This window comes from Nilaparvata lugens, chromosome 3 (assembly GCF_014356525.2).
Source record: "Nilaparvata lugens isolate BPH chromosome 3, ASM1435652v1, whole genome shotgun sequence".
Taxonomy (NCBI): Eukaryota; Metazoa; Arthropoda; class Insecta; order Hemiptera; family Delphacidae; genus Nilaparvata; species Nilaparvata lugens.
In genome coordinates this window covers 21,167,663-21,186,235 of record NC_052506.1, presented here as the reverse complement: position 1 = coordinate 21,186,235, position 18,573 = coordinate 21,167,663, and the positions used below count along the sequence as shown (strand labels likewise).

Sequence of the window (18,573 nt, the reverse complement as noted above, 5' to 3'; positions counted from 1 at the left end):
GAAGCATTACAATTTTTTTAAGCTGTGCTCCTACTTGCACGCGAATTATATTATATAATTCAGCAAGTAGTACTTTTATTGCATCGAAAACTGTTTTTTTCTTAATGTCTATTAGTTTTAAAGCTTACTAAATTTTGTTTAACATGTAATAATTGTCTGAAATTTTTGGATGGATATTGTAAGCTGTTTTATTTTAATGCTTTGTTTTTTTGGTCAATAAAAAGTAATTGATTTGATTTGATTTAACCTCGAATAGAGTAGTGAAGAAAAAACAGAAAAATTAACCTCTAGAAAGTTTGTTCGAAGCCTTTCGCTGTGATGACACCACGTGTGTACACACATGTTCATCATGTATGTCCTGTCGTTAGTAGCCAGCCTCATGTGGCTTGCCCCTAGAAGCAAGAAAAGGAAAAAGGAAATGAGAAGAAAAATAAGCAAGAGTTTACCTGTAGCGATAGGAAAGCGGTCTGCGAATAGGGCCCGCACTCGAACCGGGTGCCGCCCTCGAAGCCGACGTGCGAAGCGAGGCTGACGGTGTCGTTCTCCAGCTCGGCCACCACCTGCTCGTGGGACACCACGGCACCATCGCGCAGCACCGGACTCTCGGCCAGCATCTCGAACACCAGCGGCAAGTACAGGCGGTCACTCTTCGACAAACTGCTGCAGTCCAGCATCGCGATCAACTGCATACACAATATTCAATTATGTTGTTATTCTATTACGTTTAATTGCATAATATACATAATTTAATTCAATAATGTTTATTATAAAATAATAATCAATTTTGTGTTGAAAATAAAAAATCCTTCATTACAATGATACATTTCAAACTTTTAGTGTAGTTGAGAAGTTGATATGGTGGTAATTATTCATATTAAATAAATAGACTAAGAAATTGTCAAAACCGAAGATTTTATTAAAAGAAGAAAGACAGGTTTCGGTTGTTACATCATTGTCAATCTCTGATTAACATGTTTATGAACCGAAATCGGTCTTTCTACTCCTAATAAAATCTGTGGTTTTACTATTTCATACCCACAGTTGCACAGCTGTGACCCATAGTCGGCTAACGTTTAATCACGATTAAATGCTATACTTTAATTGAGATTAGCGCTAACCATTTTGGTTGCACAAAACAGAAATTTCAATCGATAACGCCGATTAAACTAACCGGCGTGAAAAATTTAATTCTGATTAGTTGGCACCATTTTAACGACGATTAGTTGAAATGAAGAAAATTTGGTTGCACAAAGGTAAAAATCGAAAAATAACGACGGTTAAACAAATCGACGTAAAAGATTTTCAACAGGCCATTCACGGGAAATTAAATCCAATTAACGCCGATTAGGTACCTACTGATAACTGTCTTCCAATTAGTTTTTGGTAAAAAAACTACAAAATTCAAAGTATGAGCTAAATATATGAATGAATTTCATCCGTTAATAAGATAGAGATCTAGCTGATCTAGCTGTATCTAGCTGATATTAGCATTCAAAATTAGATTCTGATTTTTGAGGTTAGTTTTCGATCTGGTTCGTCTGCAGATAACACTTGACACTAGCGACAGACACAACATTTTTATGGCGCATGCCTGATGAATGGTCACCGCTTCAATAACATAACGTCAATTTTGTGCCATTTGTTCAGAATAATAACATCTGTCGGTTAAATTACAGTGCTGCCATATTGTGTAACCGTTAAAATCTTGGTTAGTTAACTGGAAAACTTAATCGGGATTAAAAACTAATCGATCGTTGTGGAACATAAATGAATCCGTAAAACTAATGCTGATTTATTAATCAGCGTGAATGTCCATATTTTACAGACGTACGAGCAACTGGCCCTTAGTCTTTTTAATGCATTTGAAATGGCGAGAGATGGAGGAAGTGGAGGAGGAGTTTGGTGAGGAAGATGGAGTAGGTGGTGAAAAAGAAGTAGATTGGTGGGGGGTGGTGTAGTAGGAAAATAAGGAGGTTGGTGGGGGAGGAGTAATAAGTATAGAATGTGGAGGGCTTTGTTCATTTACGCAGCTAGTAAACGACACATTTTGGTGTAAATAAACTTCATAAGTGCGCGCCAAAAGCTTGAACCAACGATTTTGAAATGGCGTTCCATGGGAATATTTTGCATTAGTCACGTGATTGAACAATTTACCACTGGAATTAGAACAAGTTATCATTTCTACATAACCACTAGACTGTATTTTCTTAATTTAGGCGTAAGACAGTTTTGGGCGAAGGGCTCTTGTTTCTACCTGAATGGTATATATTATACAGTATATGAATAAATGAATTGAATACAAATTTACAGCGAACGGGTTGAATAAAGGGTTTTCTCAATTAGAAATATTTTTTTCAGTAGCCTAGGGCGGAAAGAATTTTGTGGTTCATTTAAGGTACAATTTGAAGTTAAACTTGAAAATAACAAAAAATTGTATGGTTAAGTTAACGATTAATTGATTTAAAAATCAATTAACAGAATGACTGCTTTCTTTTTCAACTATATTATACAGAACATCATAAGTATTATATGTATGAGAAAGTTGCAATCTCATAAAATCCGACATTTTGATATATCAAAGCAGCAAATTTCTTTCATTTGAGGTGAGAATCTTTCCGAGAGGACAACCTAACTTTGATCGCAATTTTAATATAATGAATAGGCCTATCAACTTGAAATAAAAGATTGTGATCAATTTGAATACAGTTGAGAAAGAGTTAGAATAATCTTACTTCCTAATACAGTTGAAAAACTTACTTGTCTTTTTAGGGCTACTGAAATTTTTAAAACAGAATAAAATTGATCAAGTACCCTCTTTACTATCACGTTGCGGTGTAAAACTGTTCAATTGTACAGTTTTTCAACTGAAACACAACAAAAGTTAGCGAGTACCCTTTTATTTTATCACTATGAAAGAGTTCTTGATAACCTTTATTGTGTTTCAGTTGAAAAATTCTACAGTTATACAGTTCAACAGCTGAAAATCGTTGAAATTAACTTCCTAATACAGTTGAAAAATGGTTGGAATAAACCATGACTTATGAATGAACCATAGATGGCCATGAATAGACCCAATTACATTTCGATCTTAATTATTAAACTGGATTAACCTCAAATAATATTGTCAATGTTAAATATTAAACTATATTAGACTCTAGCTGACCAGCTTACCTAGTTCTCGAAATATTGAACTAATAAACATTAATATTATTTTATAAATATTAAATATTAAACAGACCTCATTCTCGTCGATGGCGTTCATGAGGCGCTCGTCGTTCTTAGCTAACCCGTGGTCGCCGAGCGTGCGCACTCGCTCACTCACTCGCCGCTCGTCCTCGTCCTCGAGGCGCTTCTGCTCCGCCTGGCTCGGGCGCGCGCGCACCACCACCTGCGCCGCATCCACCAAGTAGTCACTCGCCAGGCGCAGCCACCAGCCCGCCTCCTCCTGCTCCATGCGCACCAAGTCGTCCACCTCGTTCAGACGCTGCGCGAACTGCCACGCAAACAAAATACTGATTAACGGAAGCCAGATAATTGAAATCAAGTGGAGTATCAAGTAGACTGTAATAGTATCTTAAGTCACAAGGACGGGAAGGGGCATTGAAATAAGTAAACTCTTCATTTGTAGAGCTTTAATCAAATAAAATTGAACATGACTTTCTACTAGTAACGGATCAACAACATTTGATATTTATGAATGAATCAATGACAACGAAAACATATGGTTTATCATATCATTCTACCCGGCTAGATTTTCGTGTTATCTTAGGGGCAAGATGACGGAGCGACACAGTGGACTCTTGTCCATCAGGGCGACGAATGTGAGCATACTCTGGGTTTGCCTCAATCAATTCAACTTCTTCTACTGATGAATCTTGCTTTGAATTTCGGTTCATTTTCTTCAGCCAAACTGGTCCTGGGCTCATTAGCCAAGATGGTAGTGACTGTCCATTTGTTGAGGAACATTCGTTCATGAGGGGTGCAATTTGTTGTGGTACACAAAAGAGATCGAATAGAGTGAAGTGCATCAGGCAACACTTCCTCCCATCGATTTGAATCAAGTCCTCGTGATCTTAGAGCTAGTGTTATTGCTTTCCATATAATTCCATTATATCGCTCTACTTGACCATTCCCTCTCGGATTGTAAGGCGTTGATCTACTAGTTGCTATCCCTTTTGAGCCAAGAAAGCTCTTCAACTCAGTTGACATGAAGGATGTTCCTCTGTCTGTGTGAATATAGCTTGGAAGGCCAAACATTGATATTAATGAGACCAGGCAATTTATGACTGTTCTCGCAGTCATGTCTGGACAAGGAAATACAAAAGGGAATCTTGAGTACTCATCAACCATCACCAGTAGGTATTTATTTCTTGTTTTTGATTGTACGGGTCCTTTGAAGTCCATATTAATTCGTTCAAAAGGTTTTGTTGCCTTTATGAGATTTCCTTTTGTCTTCATATACTGTGGTTTTATTTCAGAGCAAATTGCACAATTGGAGCAAATTTTCCTTACATCATCTACAGTATAGGGGAGATTTTTCATTCTGAGCCAGTGGTAGAAACGAGTTACACCAGGGTGACAAAGTTCATCATGGTATTTTGCCAAAGCTGAGTTCAATGTTGAACAACCAGCTGTAATACATATACGAGAGTGCATCAGCTGGTGCATTTTCTTTTCCAGGTCTGTAGACTATGTTGAATTTGTATTCAGATAATTCTAGGCGCCACCTTTGTATCTTTTCATTTTTTATTTTTCTATTGTGTTGAGTGCCAAACATGAATGTGACTGATTTTTGGTCAGTGATCAAAGTGAATTGTTTTCGTAGTAAATAGTGTCTCCATTTTCTTATAGACTCCACAATGGCATAGGCTTCTTTCTCAACAGCTGAATGCCTGGTTTCACTTTGGGACAAAGTTCGTGAGAAAAAGGCTACTGGTCGAGAATTTTGTGTTAATGTTGCACCAATTGCAAAATCTGATGCATCTGTCTCAATTATGAATGGTACATTTTCATCAACAAAGAGCAGTACCGCGGAAGCAATTTCATTTTTCAACAATTCCAAAGTTTCCATCTGATCTTGAGATAGAGGGAATTTCTGTATGTGGACAAGGGGGTGAATGTTTTGAGAAAAGTTTTTAATCCATCGGGAGTAATGAGCCAGTAATCCCATGAGTCGTTTCATTTCTTTAGCATTTCTTGGGGGTGGAAAGTTCATGAGTGGTGCAAGGCGTTCTGGGTCAGGTTTAATTTCTCCATGTTTTATCTCATACCCAAGGAACTTCAATGATTTTTTTGAAAATTTACATTTTTCTTCATTTATAGTCAAGCCATACAATTCAATTACTTGTTGAAATTTCTTAAGATTTCTGTCATGTTCTTCTTGATCTGAACCGCAAATGACAACATCATCCAAATAGGCAAAGCAGTCGTTCAAATTCTCTCTTTCTATAAGTCCGTTTATTGTACGTTGGAAGGCAGCTACTCCATTGGTTACTCCGAATGGTATTCGTTTGAACTGATAAAGTTTTCGGCCTACTTCAAAGGCAGTGTAATGTCGTTCATTCTCAAGAATCGGTATTTGATGGTAAGCTGACTTGAAATCTACAGTACTAAAAAAGTTGTACTTGGCAATTGTGTTTACAAGATCTTCGATCAATGGGAGAGGGTATGCGTCTAAATTTGTGAATTTATTAATAGTCTGTGAATAGTCTATGACCATTCGTTTCTTCTGTCCATTGGTTACAATGAAAGGCTGGGCACGCCAACTGGACTGGCTTTCCTCAATTATTCCTTCGTAAGGAGGCGATTGACCTCATTCTTCATGAATTCATAGTCATCTTGTGGGTGTCTTCTGGATCGGGTAGTTATTGGGTGGCAATCGGGAGTCAAGTCATTGAAAAGGGAACATGGTTTTATCATGGCCTCCACCAAGAGGCAATCTTTCAAGGGTGGTGTGGTTGTAGAATTATTATCTATTACAAGAGGCTGTTTATTACCATTGAATGCTAAACTTATTGTAGAGTGATTCATCAAAAAATCGTGACCAAGTATCACATTGCAACAGCATTCTTTTAATACCAAGAGTTTAATATTGTTGTATTCATTTCCTTTGTACACAATATTGCTATAAACACATGCTTTTGTAGCGGTGTTATGTTGAACAGATGCAAATCTTATAAAACAAGAATCTGATGCAGTTTTAAATTTATTTGTTTTTGCAAATTTTTCATCAATAAAACTGGCAACACTTCCGGTATCAATAAGAGCTGGTGTATTTATTCCATTCACCGAAAATAATTGTAGCTTTAGAAAGATTACTGGCTATACCAGCTGCAGTAATAGTTGACGTAGTTAGTTTTTCTTTGAGCGTTTTACTTTTACACACATGGGAAAAGTGTCCAATTCGGGAACATTTATGACAAGTCTTTCCTATTGCAGGACATTCTTGAGAATTTGAGTGTTTTTTATATCCGCAACGTTGGCATTGAACGGATTTCTCTACAATTGCCTGTCGATTTTGGGTTACAGCATTAACATCTGAGAAAGATTCACTCAAGCTTATGTTTTTATTTTCTTCAACAGAGTTTGTATAACAAGTACTTTTAAAGGAGTCGGCATATGTTTTTGCGGATTCAAGAACACGTGCTTGGGAAACGGTTTCTTGTAGACTCAAATCTCCTTGTTGAAAAAGTTTCTCTTAATTTCAATAGAACATAACCCTGAAACAAGAGCATCTCTAATATGCTCGTTTTTGTTTTCTTCGGCTGACACTCTAGTGAAGTTACATGATAAGCTTAATCTTTTTAGTACAGAATAGTAGTGATCAATGGACTCACCTATTTGTTGTTTTGCATTAGCAAGGCAGTATCGTGCATAAATTTCGTTCTTCGGTTTAACGAACATATCTTCCAACATGGATATAGTTTCTTCATATGAAGTATAGCTTTCCACAATTTCGTATAAAGCAGGTGATAAGAAGTTTACCAATATTTTCATTTTGTCTTTGGTTGTCGTTCCTTCTAAGAAATTTTCGAACGTCTTTTTCCAATGTTTCCACTCTCTCTCTGCCGTAGGCGAATCTGGGTCGATAGATAATTCCTTTGGCTTGAGAAACTTGTCAATATGTGATTCCATCTTATCTTCTTCGTAGTTACGGTTTTCAATCGTTTTTGTCTTTTTCTTTGTCGGCATTTTATTTGATTAAATTGAAATAAGTAAACTCTTCATTTGTAGAGCTTTAATCAAATAAAATTGAACATGACTTTCTACTAGTAACGGATCAACAACATTTGATATTTATGAATGAATCAATGACAACGAAAACATATGGTTTATCATATCAGGCATTTTGCAGGCGAGAATGATGTTTCTAGCCGAGGCGTTAGCCGAGTCCAGAATTTCATTCGAGCACTGCAAAAGACATTCACGTCCAAATAACTTACACTATTTTTTGTCATAATAATCTAGAAAAGAACAATTGAGAAACAGAAAACATTACCTGCTTGTGCTAACATTACTACATGCATTCTATAAACATAACTATGTTTACAAGTTTCGAATCAGGAATTTCTTGATTGTAGTTGACAAAACTTCCACCTGGAGTGCTAAAAGGCAGTTTTTGTACCAGTTTTGCTATTCCTAATTCGGAACTAGGAAACAATCTCGACTGTAAAGAAAACATATGATTTTATTACAGTATAGTATGCTGTAATGAGAATCATATGTTTATTTGTTCTACAATCAGCTGTTTACCGGCTTCATTTCATGGATGTAAAACAGCTGAAGTTAAATGACTATGACAAAAAATAATTAAAGAAACTTAACAAACCATAGCAGAATTTTGAGTGTAAAGTAAGAAATTCGCTAAAAAAACTAAAAGTTTTTGGAATTATGGATGAATTAGGACTTTTCAAAAACTAACTGTGTTGCCCTTATAACACAAACTCAACTGCTGCATTCGCACACAACAGTGACAATATAATTTTCATAAGTTGTAATGGGATTATTCATACTCGCTCGACCGGGCTGAATGCTAATAGTCCAATTAAAACAGAATTAGAATTAGTGTCAACTAAAACAGGATATTAACACCTGGATCAAATGCAATTACTTCTTCTATCTATGAGATGTTTCACAAAGTGTACTCTTCTGACTTGTGTGCTTGCTTATTCTGCAATCCTTTGTAATTCATCTAGTCCTTCAAATATTTTTTTAACACCTGGTCCTATCGGTTTCTTTTTCCATCATTTCCCTTATTATTCTTCCCCCATCCAATCATTTTATATCTACCGTCTATTTACTTTTCCTGATACCTTTTCACCTTCTCAAGGATTGAAGGTTTTCCTAGTAAATGGATATCCATAGTTGGAAAAACCCTTCAATCTTTCACCCTTTTTTTGCACCACTTTATTTTGTTTTAATGTGTATTGTTGTTGTTGTTTGCATGTATTCTTTTTGTTAATCTCTGTATCAAACTTTTATGTGTGTATAAAATAAATTGAATTGGAACTTGGGGTGTGATCACATTGAATGCGAATATGTGCAAATGCAAGCTTGGTTATGCACGACCAAGCGTGCAGATGAGAAACAAACTCTGGAAAGAGCAATAGGAACATTCACACTGAACACTTGCACTTGCTGATTGCGTTCAGTGTGAGCAGCTACGTGCAAGTCACAATGTGTTTCAAACGCACTTTTCAAATTTTGTTTTAATGCAGGTTCGTGCATAAGTCGCGAGCACTTGCATATATACGCATTCAATGTGATCACACCATTATGGGAATTATATTTTCATTATTCACCGACACTGTTGTGTGCGAATTTAGTAGTAACTTTAGTAGTGACTATTTCAGCTTTAGTAGTAACTATTTCGGCTTTAGTAGTGACTAATTCAGCTTTAGAATCAACTATTTCAGCTTTAGTAGTAACTATTTCGGCTTGAGTAGTGACTATTTCAGCTTTAATAGTAATTATTTCAGCTTTAGTAGTAACTATTTCAGCTTTAGTTGTAACTATTTCGGCTTTAGTAGTAACTGCTTCGGATACTGACATCCTGCTTGGTGTTTCCGTAGAGAGCATCGCCAATGGCCATGTAAGCGATGGTTTTGTGCGGCGCGCTCTCGAAGCTGCTGAGACATTCGAGCTTCTTGCGACGGATGACAGTCAGCATCCTCGACATATTGAACTTGTAGGGCTCGCTGTCTGCCACTATTGCCTGCATCACAGTCTTCAGCTTGTCTTTGATCAGGCCCAGTTTGTTCAGCGGCACCGATTCGAATGTCAGCATCAAAAGTGACTCGGAATTCTCAAACGACGCGTAGGATACCTGCAACAATACAAAAAAAATCAATACCAAGAAGAAAGTTCATCAGATCGACTAGATTTCAATTTGTCTACAACATTAGACGAACATAATCCTAAAAGGTTATTTCAATTATGTTACAAAGGTAAAAGGAAATGCTAGGGAGGTTAGGTTTTTGCTTTTAAATTGAATTCAGATAGTGATTTGGTGTAGAAATTGGAATGGACATAACCTATATATAATATTTGGACAATTTAAAACTAAATTAGAAAATTGAAGAAGTTTTGGGAAATAGTCTGTTTTTTCTTTTCCGATCCTTGTATTGTTTTTGCTAACCTAATAAATAAATGGAAATATCTTGATATTATTCGAAATGCTTTGATAATTTTAGATAATAAACACTAAAAGAAAAGTTGAAATACTAGACAAAATGAATGTTACACATAGAGAAAGGCTTCAACATAAAATACAATACCGTAGTTTTTATGAAATTGAAGTAGCCTGACAATATACAATATTGAATAGTGCTTGTGGTTTCACGGCTTCAAATTTTCAAGTCTATTCAAGTCTTTGGGTTATTTCAATTGATTTTTCTAGATTTCTCTCTTATCCTATGAATTCAATTTCTTGGAACTCATTAGAATAATGTTTAGTTCAAGAATAACAGAGTCCAGCAAAAGTTAAGTGATTAAATTTGCAATAGGTCAAAAGGTATCTATTTAATTTGTAAATTGAAATTGAAATTTATTCATAACACTGACAATTTACAAACAAAAGTAAATGAACTTAACAAATCAGTACAATAATTTTGAAAAAATAAAAACTAAAATACATAATATAATATTATCTTCTAATTCTATTTATATAAATGAAAATAATTAAAAACTAACAAAAACATTATGTAGCGTCAGAGTTATGACTAAGGTACTTCATAAGCTATTAGCTGAGTTGTAGTTACCTACTCTGAAAATTAACTATTTGACCTTTGCAAGAGACAGAAGCCTCCAAAAAAAAATTAACAGAAAATCTTTGTCTATTCACAGAAAATGAATTGAAAGGAGTGAACATTACAGAAGTTATTTATAGAAACCAAAAGGTATAATACAATCCTAGGAAAATAAATTAAGAAGAATTTGAGGACATATACATTTTTATATTAATATATGAACTATAGTCATAATATATTAATGAAAAAATAGATAAATAAAAATCCTGAGACAGAAAAATTGTTAGAACCCTAGGAAGCAATAGTAGAAATTCCCAAAAGAATGTAAAAAAATAATTCATGTGAAAAAGAACTCCTCAATCTCATCAAAATCAAAATTGAATAAAAAGTGCTTCAATTTCTTCAAAATGTTATCAGTGAGCCTGTGGATGTAATATGTAGAGGTAACTTATTAAAGGAATTTGGAGCACTGTAATCGTAAAACCGTTTGAAGGCTTCACATGAAGGGTTTGCAAGAACAACCAAATTTCTGTCTCTCAATCTGTTTGAGAAAACTAAGGCATTCCCTGTAATCTGACCACTTCTTAAAAAGAAGTCTATATATAGTCAAATTAGTCTATATAGCAGATATCAAATTATCAACTGAGTTAACAATGTGAAATGGAATGAATTATTAAAACTTTTATTATCATAAACCAAGTTCACAATTTCAAAGATGGTACTTACATCGCTTGCATAGGGATCTTCAATTTCAACAAAAGCTTTTGCAAGAGGACTAGCTGATGTGTCTGTTAAGTACTTGAGAAGAAGGTTGAGAGCTCTGAATCTGAAAGCAGAAAAATAAGGTTTGAATATAATTTCCAAAAATGGAATGAAAACAGTAATAATTCTTAGGGCGAGCCCAAACGAGCGTTTTTCAGACGAGTCGGCAGGGCAGGAAGCTCTAAATGAGATATTTTCGTCTAAAATAAAAGATGAATTTGAGTATTTGCTTCATCAAAGCATCAGAATAAAAATGAACAACTTCAATTAATTAGCTATTTGCCAATTAATAGAAAAATTATAAGATTTCTCTACTCAGTTACTCTCCAGTACTTTCAATCTGATAATAAAATTACTCGACTTGAAAAGGTGTGAAAATTCAGGAATCGTTGAAGCTGAGAAAGAAATTAAATACATAATTTTAATTTTTAAGACATACTTTTCAACTGCTAGTATGTAAATAATATTGATTTGGAAACTAATAATACTTGAGGTTATGGAAAAAATAAAATTTACTAATTGGAGCTCAAAGATATAATTTTAATAACAGTAAGCAGACCAGAAACATGTTCCCTATCAACTTGACGTATTTAATTTTCACATTTTTCATGAAATCCTTAATTATAATAATGCTGATATTGAAAAAAGATATTGGCTTCAAAAATTTGAAACATACGTTGTTAACACATATATTTATGTGTTAGGGCTGCAAGGAACTCAAAATTAATAAGCTACATGAACAGATTATAATGATAAAACAAAATAGTACCATAGAGAAAATATAGCATAAAAAGATATCCAATGGTATAGATCGTTAATGTTACAAATTTCAAGCCGATTTTTTGTTATTTGAAGCAGATTACTGTCGACCACTGTCTATTATTACTGTTTTGGCCGGGTGAGAGTGTAAAAACGGCACAGTATGAGAGAATACCAGCGTCACATAGCTTAACAAAAAATCTGGTGTGGCGCACTCACACAACTTTCCTTGCCGTTATAAAAATCGATCACCTGACGCTAGTGTTCACCTGCATCTCAAGTCTACTATTCAAAGATCTGAGCCAGCTCGTGACAGGACAATAACGCTGCTGACACAAGAAGTATGCTATCTCTTCATAGTGAATGATTAAATAGAATCAACAGTTGCCAACAGTTTGCAATTAAATAATCACATTTTCTCGAATTTCCAGCTTATTTTCATTTTTAGGTGAAAGAGTTACTAGAGATTAATTGTAGAGATTTTTATGCTCAATCTTTTCCGCTTGAAATTTTTTGTTTGAATTGTATCTTAAGCCTGATAATTGGGAATCTAAAATCAAACTTTTCAAAGATGTAGCGGAGCTCCTGCAGTTTTTACAGATATGGGATTTGTGGGAGTTGATAGAGCTCATCAATGACTATTAGGTAAAAATTTGATCAAAATCGTTGGAGCCGTTTTCGAGAAAATCGCGAAAACCCCTGTTTTTGACACTATTTTTGCCATTTTAGCCGCCATCTTGAATTGCATTTGATCGAAATTGTTCGTGTCGGATCCTTATAGTGTAAGGACCTTAAGTTCCCAATTTCAAGTCATTCCGTTAATTGGGAGATGAGATATCGTGTACACAGACGCACATACACTCATACACATACACACACACACACACACACACACACACACACACACACACACCACACACACACACACACACATACAGACCGATACCCAAAAACCACATTTTTGGACTCAGGGGACCTTGAAACGTATAGAAATTTAGAAATTGTGGTACCTTGATTTTTTTCGGAAAGCAATACTTCCCTTACCTATGGTAATAGGGCAAGGAAAGTAAAAGTACTTTAATAATAATAATATTTTATTCTCAACAAAAGTATAACAAAAACAATGTAGTACAGTTGAAAAACGTCACAGATAAATAACATAATAACATAAAATATTAATCTTAAAATAAAACTCTAATAACATTTAACAATTCATTAAATTTGCAAAATTTAGATAATTTTTTTCACTCTAACAAGAATTCGTCAACCTCATAGAAAGCCTTCTCACTGAGAAAAGAATATAGTTTCTTTTTGAATTGTTTTTCTTCAACAATACTTCTCAAATCAGCCGGAAGTTTCGCAAAAAACTTTTGTCCCCTATAAGTAGGTGTTTTCTCAAATACACTCAGCCTATGTCTCTCAACTGAAATGTTATTCCTTCCTCTAGTGTTATAGCCATGAATATCTGAGTTAACTTGGAATGAATTCAACCTATCCTTCACATGTAATATTGATTTCAAAATGTACAATGATGGAACAGTTAAAATACTTAGGCTACTGAAAGACTCCCGACATGTCTGTGGAAATTTGAGCCCCTCCAGGTATCTTATTTCGGACTTTTGCAAAACAAAAATTCTTTGAATGTTTTGCTTCGAGGTACTCCCCCATAATTCAATGCCATAAGCAATGTGGGATTCAATACTACTAGAACTAACAGCTTGAGTTAACCGTGAAATTTGGAACTTAAACGCACTATATAATGTGATATCTTCTTAAGCTATATTTTCTGTTTGATAATACTTACGTATAAAGATCTTTGACAACGGAAGGACCTCTAACGCCGACATACACAAGACCGTTGTCCTCTCTGTCGCTGGCATATAGCTTTTCTACATCGAAGCTTTCTGTCAACGGTTCAACGGGACTCTGCCACGGTCTGGTGAACGGTCCTCGGGGCCCCTGGTCAATCAACAATATATAAATTGTTGGTAAAAAATAAATAAATTAAATTTATAATTATAAATAACTCTAACAGGAGTAGAATAAATAATAAAATTCAACTTCTACACACAACAGTATACAATTAAATAAAAATTACCTTTGTTAACTTGATTATCACTTGACAAAAAGACCTTAAATAATAAATTGTATTTAAATTACAATAATTTTCTATAACAATCAAATTGTTATAATATGGTATGAATGAATAGACAAAATCTGTTAAGCTCTCTATTTTTCATGCGTTTTTTATGTAATTAAGGATTATTTTTTCAAGGTAGCGTTTGTCTATTATAGATTTATTCTACATCTTTTTCTTCGAAATTAAATTTTCTACAAGTTCTGTAAATAAAAATTATGTGTTTATTGTACATTTAACATAGTAAATCTGCTTCAAACCTTAAATAAACTTGTTTTTCGGGACCAAGTTTCACGTATTTCGTCAAATATATCTTATAAATTACTGTAGCTAAAGGTCTGAAAACAGTTTTATTCGATTTCTCAGTTCATTTTACATAAAGTACGTTAAATTGTACATCTTAATTAACAGCCAACAAATACCCGTAGGGATTCGTTACAGCAGGGGCACAGTAATTCAGACGAAATCTTCCATCCTGTATAACTTGCCAACTAAGCATTTTCGGGCCTATGTTAATCAGAACTTTATATATTCTTTTGATGTGAGGAATCACGCTTTTGATGTGAGGAATCAATTATGGAAATGATAAAATTTATAATTCAAGTATATCATACATAATAGCCTAATTGATTATTTACAAACTGAAAATGAAATATATAAAATGAATGTAATAAAAGCATTTTTAATTGACAAAAAATGATTCATACATTTGAAGTGCACTATGAATATGGTGCAGAAATGGTAGGTCCTGCAATTAAAAATTGTGTTGGAGTTGCCAAAATTATATATTATTATAAAGAAAATCGAGTTGAGAAGGATGAACATAGTAATTTTCAAAGTTTTGTTCGGAATCCTTTCACCACTTACCAATATGGATTTTAAAAACTAATTTTAAAAGGGTTCCACATCAAGTTCAGATGTGTTTCACATGTCCATTTCAGTGTCAGTAACGTTGAAGATTATTTCATATAAGTAGTTTTTGAAAACGAGAAATATTATTGGAATAAGAAAATCATGTTCTTAATATGGCTGTTTGTCAAGTTTTCAGAAATGGCCTTTAAAGTAGTTTCAATTGGTCTGATCATTCAATGTACTATATCCAGTTTTGAACTTATGAACGGTAATATTTGTCTAAATAAAAAAGGTAAACTAGAATTGAGTGGCGATGAGAAAACCAATTGAAATTTTCTGCTAATATCCTATATGAGTTAATTTTTTTCAATTGAATATAATGTGTACTAAGCTATTATTCAAGTGAATTGGGGGAATTAAACATTCACAATTGCACAATTACCTGAAAAAGCTTTGGTTATATCACCACAAGAAAATAGTATACTAATATTTGCAATAGATAATAATTCTTCAATAAATATTCATTCCATGTTTAAATTTACTCACTTTCGATTCAACCTTCTTTTCAAAAGCTTCGAGCGATTTGAACACGTCTTCCGCTTTCACCTGGCCGCAAATTATCAGAGTAAGATTTTCAGGCCTGTAGAATTGTTTATGGAATGCACGGACCTAGAACATAGCAAAAAAAAAAGAAAGAAAATCTTGAAATTTGTTGAGGTTAGGTATTTGTATCTTCGATTTTTTGTTGTTTATTTGTCTCAGCTGCTCTATTTAAGGTTAAACTATTTTCGAACCATTATAATTTGTAATTTTCCAGTGGTTTATTTTATGTTAAGAAGCTGCTGTCAAAGAGCTATTTTTCGTTTAAAGCTTTCGCGTGGATGTCTTTTTTGTTTGAAGACATGTCCGTTCACATACGTTTGACACACTTGTCTTGTCGTTAGTGGCCGGCCTAAGGATCAAATTATGGCTACCGCTAACACATTGAACGCCATGAAAAATGTAATTGAGGTTTATCAACCAATTATCCGATCGAACGCAAGTTTATACTTACTCTGTACCTAACTGTTTCTGTAAAAATACAGATATAATAAGAATAGCATCAGCTGATGAAAAGCGGAATGCACATGATCGTGGCGTATAAGTCTGTACGCACCTCAAGATAACGGAACCCTATTTTGGACTTATAAAATGTTATCTAAATTTGGGAGAGAATAGTTCAAGGAGTATCCTTAGTTTTTCTCTCCCAATCAGTGCTTCTTTGTGAAAAATATAAATGAATAAATAAATAAACTTATCAAGTGAAAAACAAAAATACATAGTGGTGAGCTAACAGATTGTAATAGAATACAACTAACAATTACTAACAGTAATAGAATGACAAGATAAATAATTGAACAGAGATATAAATACTACCAATTACTGCTTAGTTTACAATTCCTAAATCTATCGTCTTCATATTCGTATATAAAAACAAGGCTAGTCGCATATTGGAGCGCGACGCGATGTGACCCATGTCTGCTGGATGAGTCGATAACATGATGATATTATAATGTCTACACGTGCTAGCTTCATCTCAATATGAACATTATAATATGTTCAATTCGATTACACGCATTTTATACGCAAGTTTATACTTACTCTGTACCTTACTGTTTCTGTACAAATACAGATATAATAAGAATAGCATCAATTTTAAAAATAAACTCATCAAGCAGACTCAGGACACGTCACGTCACGTCGCGTCTCAATATGCAACTAGCCTAGTGACTAACCGCTTAGAGTCTGCGTATTCCGAAATACGTTTGAAATCCACTTGTTTCACATTTTACATGAATAATCAAACCTTTTCATTAGTGGTGGACTCTCTAAGGTTCTTGCAGTCACCGCCAATGTTGGCCTTATAACCACAGACGCCCGGATAGGCCTTGTCGAGCACCTCATAGTGAGCGATCGACTCAGGCGTGTAGTTGGTCGCCTGCTCCTCACAGTACACCACTCCCGCGTCTTTGCCCTCCTTGGTCACGTGGTACACCTCGGTCATGAACCCAGAGTCCTGCAATTGAAAAAAATATATAACCAAAACCTCTTTGCCAGTCATCACTCAACATGAGATAAAGATTCATGAACCCTGAGTTCTGTAATTGAAAAAAAAACAAATTTTTTAACCAAAACCTCAATTTTGACATCTCTCATCATAATCGTGGGTAAGTGGTAGAGTGGACATTGCTGTCCAAACTTTGTCATTTCTACAAATAAAAAAGTTATTATTATTAAACGAAAATCCAAATTAAATGCTGTAATTCACCCCGAAGACTTCTGCTACTGCAAATATTGACAACAGGGTAAACAGCTAGATGGAAATTCGATGAGCGCTACTATTCAAAAATTATTTGTCAGCCCGGGAAAGGGCTGACAAACAATTTGTAAGCGCTGCTATCCAGAGATTGTCAGTTTGGTGAAAAAAGGTAAGCATTACTGACCGGCAATTAGGAGGTACTTGGTTCGGTTCCCGGGTTGACAAATAATTTTTGAATAGTAGCGCTCATCGAATTTCCATCTAGCTGTTTACCCTGTTGTCAATATTTGCAGTAGCAGAAGTCTTCGGGGTGAATTACAGCATTTAATTTGGATTTTCGTTTAATAATAATAATTAATTCATTAGCATTTGAATAATTGCAATATCTCAGTAATTTCCATCTGTAAATAAAAAATTAATTTTATTCTATTCATCCATCTCAGTACCCAAGTACTAGTCTGGAGCTCATGTAGGCTTTAAAGCCAGCCTCATTTGATTCGTCCTAGTAGAACTCCCCTTTTCTGCAGTGGATATTCAAAATGATTGAAACGAATTGAAACATGAAATTGTCCTAACTTATTTAGAATTGTATAAATTGTCATAGTTTATTGGAACAGTTTGATGATTTAAAAGCTAGTTTGAATTGCTACACAGTAAACCAGAAAAGCCAACCGAAGCTAGTTTCAATGCATGAATTGTTGTAATAACCAAGTCGTTCATTGAATCATTATTTTGTAGATCACAGTTCACATAGCACAAATCACAGGAAACCGAAGTAACAATGGAGAAACAAGGTAACACCTCTGGTAGAAAATTCTCAAAACATGAGGACCGAATTTATAAATAAATTATTCTTTTAACTGTGTTAGCGAATAGTTGCCTAGAAAAAATAAAAGGAACCAATCTGAATCTTCAAACTGGTCACTAAAAAAGTTTCAATTCATTTATCAAGGCGTGCTTTTAAAATTGTTAATAGGCAAAGGAAAACTACTAAATTATCATGGAGACGATTGTTTTTGGAGTAATTCCCACTTACAATTGGCCTATTCCAATGATGGAAAAACTTATGAGATTGTATAATTATCTTGATGATGGATCTTATAGAAATTTGAAACAACTTCAGATGTAAATTTTCTCATGGCAGAAATTGAGCATAGTTTGACAAAAATTATTCATTTACACAATTAAATTTTCCAAAACATGACAAGAGAGTCCAATGAATTCAGGGGTTTAATAATTACAAAATTCAAGTTATAATAAAAAAATTGTTTGCGAGATATATCAATTCTCACGTTTGAAAATGTACGACGCCAGCACGAAACATGTCACCACTATAAAACGAGTGTTGATATATTTCACAAAAAAGTATTTTTATTATTATAACTTATAATTTATTAGTGAAAAATAATGAAACACAAAATTCATAATTGAATTGAATAGTTTGTCAAACTATATGGATGTTTTAGTCGAGGAGACCAATAGTGCTTCGGCCAGGGGTGGTCTTAAGATAGTTGTAA

The 18,573-nt window shown here is 34.3% G+C and overlaps 1 protein-coding gene across 1 annotated transcript in view; it reads right to left on the bottom strand.

Annotated features, from left to right (window-relative positions):
* The window catches only part of LOC111043662 (uncharacterized protein C05D11.1), a 40,377-nt gene that overhangs the window by 16,212 nt on the left and 5,592 nt on the right, over positions 1-18,573 (bottom strand). Inside the window, exons 4-10 of the mRNA XM_039422736.1 lie at positions 16,604-16,813; positions 15,304-15,426; positions 13,573-13,727; positions 10,974-11,073; positions 9,050-9,325; positions 3,160-3,493; positions 447-694 (exon numbers count right to left, since the gene is read on the bottom strand). Of these exons, the coding sequence (XP_039278670.1) occupies positions 447-694; positions 3,160-3,493; positions 9,050-9,325; positions 10,974-11,073; positions 13,573-13,727; positions 15,304-15,426; positions 16,604-16,813 (1,446 nt within the window). The remainder of the gene's footprint in view (positions 1-446; positions 695-3,159; positions 3,494-9,049; positions 9,326-10,973; positions 11,074-13,572; positions 13,728-15,303; positions 15,427-16,603; positions 16,814-18,573) is intronic.